The following is an 11500-nucleotide window of genomic DNA, read 5'->3' as shown; positions in this document are numbered from 1 at the left end:
ATTAAATTTAATACTTATTTTGGAGTATTATTTTGTTTTTAATCATTTTATTTCCAATAATTATAGGAGATATGACAAATAAAAAATTTAGAGAAAATTAAAATTTGAATGTAAAATTTTTAAAATAAGTTGTTAACGAATTTTTTTTGTTTGTTAAATTATAAAATAGTTATATTATAACATATTTTTGTTGACTTTGAATAAATAAAATTTTAATTTATTAAAAAAAAAATTAATGCAATAGTCGCTGGCGATGAACATTTTATTAAGCATGTATGTTGTTTCTTAAGGTCCAAGTTGTTTCAATTAATTGAAAATTCATAAATTTTCTTTGCTGTAAAATTTATTTTTTTTTTGGAAAAATTTTAAAAATAAATAAATTATTCAATTTTTTAAATCAAAATAAAATATATTATACTTAATAATTTAAAATAAGTGACTATAAATTATATATTTAAAATAATTCTAACAAATAATCACTAATAAAATTTAAATTTAAGATCTTTTCATTAAAAAAAATAAACTTAACCAATTAAATTAATTATTTGTTAATTTATTTGCCGTAAAGTTACAAAGTATTAATGTAAACAAGTTGTTTTGGGAAAAAAAAAAAAAGAATGGAAACAAGGTACAATCATTCATTTTTCTGGGAACACAAAAAAAAGGAACAATCATAAAGACTCATTACTTATTTCTCAAGCTTGGCGTCACTATCACTTTGGCAAGCATGTGGTTGGGAAAACGTGTAGAATATTATTATTGTATACAAAACAAACACTAATTATTTTTGCTAGTTAATCAGGATGAAATTTTGGAAGTGAACGTGCTTATGTTCTTCTAAAATCAAGTAATTCAAAATTCACAAATTTCTTTGCTGAAAAGATTCTGAATAACAGTCAGATGGAGAAAATAAAAAAAGAGTGAACAAGCAAACGCAAGAAAAATGGAGGGCTCCAGAAGAGGCTCTAGCTGGCTCAGCTTTGGTGGTTGAAGCATCGGCTGTGAGAGAAGGGGTTAAGTTAGCAAAGGAGCCGGGTTTTAGCAAGGTAAAGATTGAGACAGATTCAGAGGTGTTAATACAGGAGGGAAGTGACTAAGGGGAAAATGGTGAAGTGGCAAGAAAACCAATTATGGAGGATAAAAAAAAGAAGAAATAAAGTTTTGCAAGTAGAAGTACAGAAGAAACTATCATGATTTATTTTTTTAGGGCTAAGTAATATATTGTAAATTCTATAATTTTTTTACAAAAAAAGTCATACTTATCCATTTGAAATATTTAAAATAATATTTATCTTTCATTTATTATGAATTAATGATATGTGATTATCATTGAATCATGTCAAAATTTTGTGCTAATTCTCACGAAACTAATACTATTTTAATATGTTTGCTACAACTGATATTAATTAATAATATTAAAATTTTGGATTATATTTGATATATAAAATTATAAATAAGATGGTGATTATTTTATATTATATTTAATTTATATATGAAAAAATAGAATTATAAGAATGATTAATTATTTTTTTAGTGTAAAACGATGATTCCATTTTTCAAAAGTAAAAAAAAATATTTTTATTCAATGAGATTAAATTTATATGTATTATTATATACTTAAAAATTATATTAATAATTTAAATTTATATATTTTAAAAAAATAATTTTAATATATAAATAAATTATTCTATCATAATATTTATACATATCAAATATAAAATAAAATAATATTATTTAATTTAATTTAATTTATTATATTATTATATTATAATTTTATATATGAAATATATCTTTAAAGTACTTATATTAACTATCAATAATTATTAATGATAGTGATTTTAGTCAAAGTTATTAATTATAAATATTTCTTAAATTTTAGATTTGTGTCTCATCATAAAATTTAAATTCTATCCAACTGTACGTATTTTTTAAAAAATAATAAAATTATATACTTATTTGTTTATGTTATGTTTCTTTTAGTTTTCAAGCACCTAAAAGGTTAAAACTTTTTTTTCTATATTTTAAATTTATTTTCATAAATTTTTTATTTTTTGATATTAAAAATTGTGATATATTAATTTTAGTACAAATAATTATAATATTAAATACTCTAAAATTATTTTTTTAAATATCATGAAAATTAAATAAGGATATACATTTTGAGATGGTGGGAGTATGGCTTGACTGCGCATAACTGAAGCCAACCTAAGCTCTCATGGAATTTTTTATAATATGGTTATGACATGGGTATTTTTGAAATTTTATCTAGGTTTAATTTATTTATCGAATAATTTTAAAAGCACATATAATGCTTTATAAAAAAATAAAAAACACCTATGATGCATTTATAATTTTCTTTTGGAAATACTTACCAAAAAAATCGAGTCTATAAGCTCTCTCCTTGACCAATTAGAGTAATAGTAAATTTTTTTTTCCGGATTTGTCGGTCCAAAACCTTCTATTACGTGATTAGAATCAAACAAAGTTAGGCTTTTAAGTTTGATAAAACGCTCTAACGAATCTGCTTTTTTTTACTAATAGTTTGAAAAGGAGAATTCAGAATTTGATTCTTCTCTTGGAATAAGGGCTGTGAAGCTGCAAAGGAAGTGTGGGATGAGGTGACAATCGATCCTGCCTGGATAAATACATGTTGTGATGAGGACAAAGGGTGGCACTAAAAAATCTCCGAGGTGGTTGATAAAAAATAGCTTTGAATATGGTCTGATAATATGCTGGCCCATTTGGAATAGCATAAATGTCCAGGTTAAAAATAATGAGAGAAGACATCCGAATAGGACAACTAACTTCCTGGAGGAGTTTCGACAAGCCAATGCAGCAAAATCAGATAGTGGATTAAAGGATCATTGTAGCACCAGCCCCTTTTCTTATGAAGGTAAATTTTGATGGTGCCTTAAAATGTAATGGGCATTAGGGTGGCTGTAAGGGACAATGAAGAAATAGTGTTAGGTGCGGTATCAACCATGGAGAGGGGGGGGGGGTAAAGGAACCTACCGTGGCAGAAACTATTATATATGTATTGGGTAGAGGAATTTCCTCCCATTATCCAAGAAATTATTACTGTTGACTGTAACCATCTTTGAGTATCAATGATAGTTTCTAAAATTAAAAAAAAAAAAAAAAACAAAGTTGATCGTGAACTAAGCTTTTAGTTTCATAATTTAGCAAGTATTTGTGACAAAGGAGTCGACATTACCATCGACTAGAGATGACGGTCAAATCCATGGCTGCTTTTGCGTATTGTCTTCATGGTTATCCCCACAGTCAACCAAAATGAGTCCCAAAGTCCTAACTTGCTGCTGGTCGTTAATGGTTAGTATTTAGATTACGTACTAAACCAAATTGAGTTGAGTACCCAAAAACCCAACCGCCCAAAGCCAAAACGCAAAAGCCTAAAATACATGGCGTAAAAGCGTAGCCCTCCTTCGGCTTCCTAACCGACAAGGAGAAGCCGACCCACGACGCCACGTGTCGTCTAAAAATGCACCAGATTTGGTTTCTTTAACGTGTGGTCATCACACTCCTCCACCTAAGATTCGTCTCAAATCCATCTCTCCGATATTTTTAAAATTTTTTTATCACACAGTTATTACCTTATTGTATTTTGTAAGAACAAAATTTGACTGCAAAAATGCATAAATTGGATAATTAGGAGAAAACTGAACAGAGAATTGTTGTACGTGAGAAACGATTTTTTTTTTGTTTCATTCCCATTAAAGTTGGAAGTTGGAACTGAAACGTTCAGTTTTTAGTTCCAAATTTCCAATCTCTTACAAAAATGGCGGCAGTGACAAAGATTCACTTATGTACTTTCCAGAAAGACCAACAGTTTTGTTTCAAGGAACAACAACGGAACTGGCTTAAACGGGGTTGTTTTGTACGGTTACCTGTTATAACTAGAAACCGTTATGGGGTTTACGTGCAAAAGTGTCGGTCGTTTAAGAGAGAAGATGGAGAGGAAGTGAAAGAGAAAGAGATGGAAAGAGAGAGAAAGTATGGGGTTTTAATGGAAAATGAAGTGAAGTTAGAAAAAGGAGATGGGTTTTGGAAATCTTTGAAATCTACTGTTTTTGGGGTTAGTAAGTTCGGTTCTCAATCTCAAGATGAATATGAAAAAGCTGTGGCTAAAGTTGATGAAGTTTTCTCTTCGGTGAGTTATATGTAATTGTCAGTTGTGTTTAATTAATTGAATCTCTCTCTCTCTCTCTCTCTCTCTCTCTCTCTCTCTCTTTTTGGATTGCTTTTGGAATTTGTTCTATAAAATTCAAGTTTCAACTATTTTTATTATGCTTTATAATTAGTCTGGTAAATGAGTCTATGCAAGTATCTTAGAATTTGTATAATTGGTTAATTTCCAAGTAATTTATGAAAATTTACTCATTGCTGGGTTTCTAGTGTTGGCTGATATGAGCTATAGGGCTTGTTGTAACATTTCAAAATTATTTTATCCAATATTGATCTATATAAACACCGGTGCAACTTGGATTTAACCTTTGGGTTTCTCTTATGAACCAGATTGCTATCCAAATAGGAAGATATATTGTGACCATGATGAGCACTGGAGCGATACTCTTGACTGCTTTTCAGTTGTCCGGTTAGCCAATCTACATTTCGTACTTGTGGATATTTGAATTGATTTAGATGCCTTTCTTCAAGGAATGATCCATCTCTGAAAGTTCAATATTTCTATATATAGGTGGGGACAGTCAGATGAATACATTGATTTGGTATAGCTGGGTTGGAGGGATTATCATTGGAACCATGACTGGAGCTAATATGGTTCTAGATGAACACTGTCGAGCCGGTCCAAGAAATGTTGTTATAACTGGAAGGTACAATATATGGTTTGCTCATGGTATTTGATTTTTAGTTTCTTTGGTAAGCTTTACTATCGGTTTCACTTAAGACCTGAAGTCATATTTAGTTACTTAGAAACAGAATTTTACATAGGTAAGTTGCTAATGGATCTGTGATACAGAGCACTTACCTTTTCTTTTTTGTGGTTGTGTTTTTGACTGGTCTGATGTAGCACAAGGGGACTGGGAAAAGCACTTGCTCGAGAATTTCTTCTTTCGGGAGATCGTGTGGTTGTTGCTTCTCGCAGGTGGAGTACAAACTCATAATTAACCCTAGTTTATGATACTTTACATATAATTTTTATCAATATGGTTCTCACAACACCCTATCCTTATTGGATATTGTGAAGACAGTCCTGAGTCTGTTCATATGACTGTCAAAGAACTTGAGGAAAACCTGAAGGAAGGTATGACTGCTGGTGGTGGTTCATCTAGCAAGAATCTGGAACAAGCAAAAGTGGTTGGCATAGCATGTGATGTTTGCGACTTCAATGATGTTGAAAAATTGGCCAAATTTGCCACCAGTGAACTTGGTTCTGTTGACATTTGGGTGAGTTATATAGCCTGATGTTTGTAACTTTTTTCCCTCTCACTCTCTTGCATGCCATGCGAACACATGCATACAAGATGCACTGCAGTGTCATGTTAGCATGTCGATGCTTTTGGGGAATGGTGTTAGGTCAAATTTTGGAGGAAATTGAATGACCTTATGATAATTATGAATTATTCTTGACTCAAAACCTTATGAAACATAATGAAATCTGTATTGATATTATTAAACTGAAATCTTGAACCTGCAAGCAAATAGCTCTTCACAAATGGCCATTTCCTATTCTGTTTGGGAGGTTTTAATGTATTTGCTTATTATGTTCTTATAGATGCTGAGTTTATAACAGTTGTGCATGATGTGGGACTATTGATGATGACTACAGCGATTATTGCATGTTTGATTATCTGCAATTTAGTTCTGTTTGTTGGGGTTGGACAAAGAAGTGTGCAAAATACGATGCACTTTGTGATTCTGATTTGTTTTTTCATCGGCAGATAAATAATGCTGGCACTAACAAAGGTTTTAGACCGTTGCTACAGTTCAGTGATGAAGATATTAAACAGGTATTTTTGATTTGTTAGATATGTTACTTGAGCAAATCCACCTTTTTGCATTTCAATAATGTAGAATCCTCTCTAATTCTCTGAAGCTTGTAAGGTTCCCTAAAGTGTAGGAACTAGGATATTGAATTACCTGTTCCTTCTATTTATCATTTTCTCAAATTTTTCTGCCTGTAATTAGTGTGTGTAACACAACTAACCAAGAGCCAATAGCCAACTAGTGATTGATTTTCTCTCACTGTAATTCGTTTATGAAACACAAATATTTAAGTCAGATGCACGTGTCACGGGTCGAGACTTAAGCTTTGAACCCGTGCAGCTCCGGGACCCAGGCATCCATTCGTTCGACGTCCCGGATCAGCTTGACCGCCATGGTTCACACCTTTGTGAGGTATTATCCGCTCTGGCCCCTTGGCCTCATGATTTTGTCTTATAAAAAGCGTCTCACAAGAAAAAGGTGGTGTGAACCTTTTTTATACCTCAGTGACCCTCCTATTATGTTCGATGTAAAATTCATGACTCTTCCTTAGGTCCGTGACATATGCACTTTGATACCTAGTGGCTGAAATGGCTTGTAGTATATGATTAACAAGATGGCAGTAGCTTGTCTCTGACTAGCTGATTATGTGGTAGATTGTCTCAACAAACCTTGTTGGTTCTATTCTCTGCACTCGGGATGCCATGCTCATCATGAAAAACCAGCCGAAGGGGGGGCACATATTTAACATGGATGGTGCAGGTTCTGGGGGATCTAGCACTCCTTTGACTGCTGTGTAAGTTGCCATTATTTGTCACTGTAGTTAGTTCTTTTTCTCGTGGGCAGCCACTTATGTCTTGCACCAGTAATGTTTTTGAAAATTTCACTCAACAGATCTCAAAAATTTGTGATGTTTTGAAGTTTTCAATAGTTAATGACGATGATTACTCTCTTTATTTTCACAAACTTCTAGATATGGGTCAACGAAGTGTGGTCTAAGACAGCTTAATGCATCACTTTTGAAGGAGTGCAAACGTTCTAAAGTAGGAATCCATACAGCATCTCCAGGCATGGTCCTTACAGATCTGCTGTTAAGGTATGTTGGATACATCCTGATTTTTGCGAGGCAGTCTCTTTTATGCATCTGTTGGCTTGCTCAGCTCATCATTGCAAGAGGTTGCAACTATTTATATACCTATTTTGAACATGTAATTCGAGTGTTTGACAACGTAAACTTGCCGGATCCAATTTGCGTTTAGTGACTTGTCCCTCAGTGTCATTTTATTTTGCATGATACAAATATTTATTTCTGGATAAATGTGCTATTGTTGTTCAATATTTGTTTTGCTCTTTTGCAGTGGTTCAACCATTAAGAATAAACAAATGTTTAATATAATCTGTGAGCTTCCCGAGACTGTTGCTAGAAGTCTAGTTCCAAGAATGCGGGTTGTAAAGGGGACAGGGAAGGCCATCAACTACTTGACCCCACCTCGGATACTATTGGCTTTAGTCACTGCCTGGCTGCGACAAGGTCGCTGGTTTGATGAACAGGTATTCTTGATTCTCTGGGGAAAGCATTTGTCACATAGTTGCAATCATTATAACAAAATGGTATCCAGCAGCTAATAAATCCTGTAGTAAGGGAATGTTTGGACTCAATTGGCAAAGTTTTGTTCTTAGAATCCTTTTAATTAAATCAGCTGTATGGATGAACTGATAATTCAAGCTTTAAAGATACTCCACATCTAAAGCCAGCCTCATTAATGATGCGAAAAGTCAGATTTTTATAGCTCAGGCCACTTCTCCTAATTTTCTATGCTGCATGGTCTTTTGTCCTAATCCCAGTTTCTGGCACTAAAGCCTCTCTTTGCTTGAATTGATTGCATTTCGGTGAAATGGATGTTGTCATTCTGATAGTTAAACTGTTGGGACATTGAACATGTTTCCTCTTTCCTATTTCCCAAAATTTGGTTTGAATGCAAGCATGTGTATGTGCAGGGCAGGGCATTATATGCAGCAGAGGCAGACCGAATTCGAAATTGGGCTGAAAACCGTACTCGGTTCTCATTTACAGATGCAATGGATATGTACACAGAAAACACTTGGGTGTCTGTGTTCTCACTTTCAGTTGTTTGTGCCTTCATTATCCTTTCTAGTACGAGCAGCACATTACCCGGCACCTGAGACTTCGCAGTCATAATCCGAAGGCATCAAGACTACAGTATAGCAGTGCTCTCAGTGAAGGAGCCAAGTATGATGCCTGTCGTTGTAGAAGTGACATATGGTACGATTCTAAAGCCCAAACAGCCGTTTTATGGTTGGTTTTTTTCGCCTGCAACCTCTCAGGATAGGCATTTATCTAACCTCCAACTCATCAGTTTGTCTTACACATAAGCCCATATGTTTTGACTTCCAAGTATATGAATACTGGTTTGGACAAGATTTATGGGTTCTGAATACAGTAGCAGATAGACATTAGATTTTTATTGAAGCATTTTTTATTCCTAAACTTGTAACATGTATTCATGTAATGAAATTTAGATCCTTCCTTTATTCTTACTTGCTAGTATTAGATGTTAAAAACCATTCTAAGAGCACTCTTTCTGCAAAGCGCTTTTTACTTGTTTCCCCAGTCCCCATGCACAATTCTAGGCCCATAGGTTCCCTTGCATTGCTTGTTTATTGCAGACTCGGCCGTGCCTTTTGGGTTGTATGTGCAGAAAACTCAATCAGAGATCAAATAGCAGTGTTTTTAACATAATAGTGACCACGAAATTGCGAAAGTGCTACCACCCGCTACTGTTATAAAAAAAAATATGGTTAAAAAATTTAATCACACTTAAAATGATATTATTACCGTTATCCCGTTTTTTCATTAGTACAAATAAAAAAAAAAATTCAAGTTTCAACCCAATATAGTGAGATTTTAAAAAATCAAAATAAAATAACTAAGATTACAAAAGCAAAAGTAAAAATAAAAGTCAAAAGAAAAGGTAACTTAGTTAGTCAATTTTATTCTCATATTCTCAATTTCAAAATTCATCTAAAAAATATTAAAAAACAGTATTAACTATCAAACATTCAATCGATAATTACCTTAATTCAAATCAATCGCAAATCTTTAATTAACAATCAAAATCAAAAAAGATAAGAAGAAATTAAATTATTTTTTTTAATTTTTGTTGAATAATGTTGATATTTATATTTGTGAAAATCTGAGTAAGAAAGATGAGAATATAAGAGAGAGAGATGCAAAAAAAAAATAAAAATTGACTGAGTTGATTTGAGAGAACAACGTCATGAAAAAAGTTGAAAATGAACAGAAAAAATTTTAAAAAAAATTTAGGGATTGTTTGAATGAAAGAGTGGGGTAAGGTGGGGTCTTATCTCAGATAGAATGATGGGTGGGGGGTGGGATTTGGTGGGGTATGATGCGTTGGGGGTAAAGTGAGGGGGTGGGGTCGGGTGCATTGGGCAAGGGTGAGGATGAGTGGTTTTTTATTTAATTTTATTAAAATATAAATTTATAAATTTATAATTTTTAAAATTTTTTTAGATAAAATTTAGTTAGAGGGATTGAGATTTTATAATTGAAAAAATTAAGAGATTAATAATTTAATATGATATATATAAAGATTTTAGATGAAAAATTTTAATAAATTTTTTTGTATAAGTTAAATTAAAAATAATTAAAATTAAATATTATATTTTGATTTTGTTATTTATTAATTTATAATTTTATATTTAAAATTTAATAATTTTTTTGTTGTTTTGGTATTTATATTGTTGTCAATTCTTTTGCTATTAAACTAATTCTTATTAATTTATTTTTATTTTTGTATAATTATTGAATATTCTATTTATTATAATCTAATTAAAATTGTGAATAGTTGTTTTTTAGAAAATAAAAAAAGTATCATAAACTATTTTAAAAATTATTAAATAAGAGTTTTTATGATTATAATTATAATTATAATTATTATATTTTATAACAAATTGTGTAAAATTAAAAAAAATTCACGACCGCGATGATTTTGATGACCGCAATAATCTCTGTTGTATCCGAAAACGTGATAAATGTGATATGACAAAAAACATGACCACAACCGCTATTTAAATGCCCGAACTTAATAGCAAAAGCCATTCTAAACAATTCGCAGAATAGTATTAAGGTCAAGACCCATGGGATTAAAACTTTCGTAGTGGATACCTTACTCTCCAGCCTTAAGCCTGCCGAACCATTCGAAACAATAAGTCAATGATCCCCAGCAACTTCAATCAAATTTTTTTCATGATGTCTGGAAATGCTAACCCGGTGTCATGAGCCAACCTTGTATAGGGTCATGACTGGGCATAGGTTGTTATGTGCCACCCATGTATAGGGCCATGACCATGTAGAGGTGCCAAAGGGAATAGTAGATCTCATGTGTTAGAAAAAATATCCCTATTTTAAGCATTATAATGGTTGTAGGGAAGACAGCTATAAAATCTCATTTGCTCTTTAGAGGGGGTGAGCAATCGGCATATTGTTGGGCTGCCTCATTGGATAAGGTATGTGCTAGATCACCCATCTAGGCTGCCCCTTTGACCAGACGATGGTGAGAAGGTTTGATGTACTTTTTTGATATTAATAAAATAGATATTTTTATATATACGGGAAGGCTGAAGTCACCTTGGTGTGTTCCCATTTTGCCCTAATATAATGTTGTGTATGCTTGAGACTGACTTATGACTTCTTGGTTGCTTGTTCAGATATTGAACTATCCTTAGCTGACTTGGGTGAAAACGTCCATTCAAGTGTCGTACGATCTATTGCTTGATTGAGAAAAAGCATAGTCCGTGACACGTGGTATCAGAGCACGGTTGAGAAGTGCTAGAGAATTAATAAAATGGCAACGAGTGATGGATTTAGTGATCAACAAAGGATTGAGGAGCTTGAGGATGCGATGGCTGCCCTAAAAGCTCACGTGATAACTAATGATCGATTGAGAGAGATCGAGACAACCCAGCGAGAATTGTCTGATCTCTACATAACTTGGGCAAAGAGACCAGAGATGCTTTAAATGTCCTCTAAAGAGACTTTGAGGAGCTTAGGGCTCCAGTGAGTGTTCTGTGAATGGCGGTAGCTAGTTCAGATGCTAGTTTGATGGAAAAAAGAAAAAAGGCCAAAATGCCAGAGCCTAGATGTTATGAGGGGGCAAGAGATGCCAAAGAGCTTGAGAATTTTTTGTTTAATATGGAGCAATACTTTCGAGCTGTACACACAGAATAAGAGAAGAATAAAGTTACAATGGCTTTAATGTACCTTGGAGGTGATGCCAAGTTATGGTGGTATTCAAAATTTGTAAATGATGAATGTCCTATTAAAACTTGGACAGATCTTAAACAAGAGTTAAAGAACTAATTCTTCCCTGAGAATGTGCAGTATATAGCTTGAATGAGGCTTCAAGAATTAGTGCAAACAAGAACGATATAAAAGTTTATGAGGAGCTTTTCTACTATGATGTTGGACATTAGAGATATGTTTGAAAAGGATAAG

The 11500-nt window shown here is 32.8% G+C and overlaps 1 protein-coding gene across 1 annotated transcript; it reads left to right on the top strand.

Annotated features, from left to right (window-relative positions):
• The first annotated feature begins 3549 nt into the window (after positions 1 to 3549).
• Positions 3550 to 8520, top strand: LOC111285578 (putative chlorophyll(ide) b reductase NYC1, chloroplastic). The gene is made up of 10 exons (XM_022875094.2): positions 3550 to 4168; positions 4534 to 4612; positions 4715 to 4850; positions 5048 to 5122; positions 5229 to 5424; positions 5919 to 5987; positions 6618 to 6757; positions 6935 to 7057; positions 7320 to 7512; positions 7960 to 8520. Exons 1-10 carry the CDS (start codon positions 3797 to 3799, stop codon positions 8143 to 8145), a joined length of 1569 nt encoding a protein of 522 aa, XP_022730829.2. The 5' UTR covers positions 3550 to 3796; the 3' UTR covers positions 8146 to 8520.
• Positions 8521 to 11500: the final 2980 nt, after the last annotated feature.

The sequence above is a fragment of the Durio zibethinus genome, chromosome 6 (genome assembly GCF_047325235.1).
Source record: "Durio zibethinus cultivar Kanyao isolate XHJ-2024 chromosome 6, ASM4732523v1, whole genome shotgun sequence".
In the NCBI taxonomy this organism is placed as follows: Eukaryota; Viridiplantae; Streptophyta; class Magnoliopsida; order Malvales; family Malvaceae; genus Durio; species Durio zibethinus.
This window is presented reverse-complemented; position numbering and strand designations above follow the sequence as displayed.

Coding starts and splice junctions, on each gene's coding strand:
- LOC111285578 (XM_022875094.2), top strand. CDS start 3,797: ATGGCGGCAGTGACAAAGATTCACTTATGTACTTTCCAGAAAGACCAA. Junction 4,613..4,714: donor GACTGCTTTTCAGTTGTCCG/GTTAGCCAATCT, acceptor TTCTATATATAG/GTGGGGACAGTCAGATGAAT. Junction 5,123..5,228: donor GTGGTTGTTGCTTCTCGCAG/GTGGAGTACAAA, acceptor TTGTGAAGACAG/TCCTGAGTCTGTTCATATGA.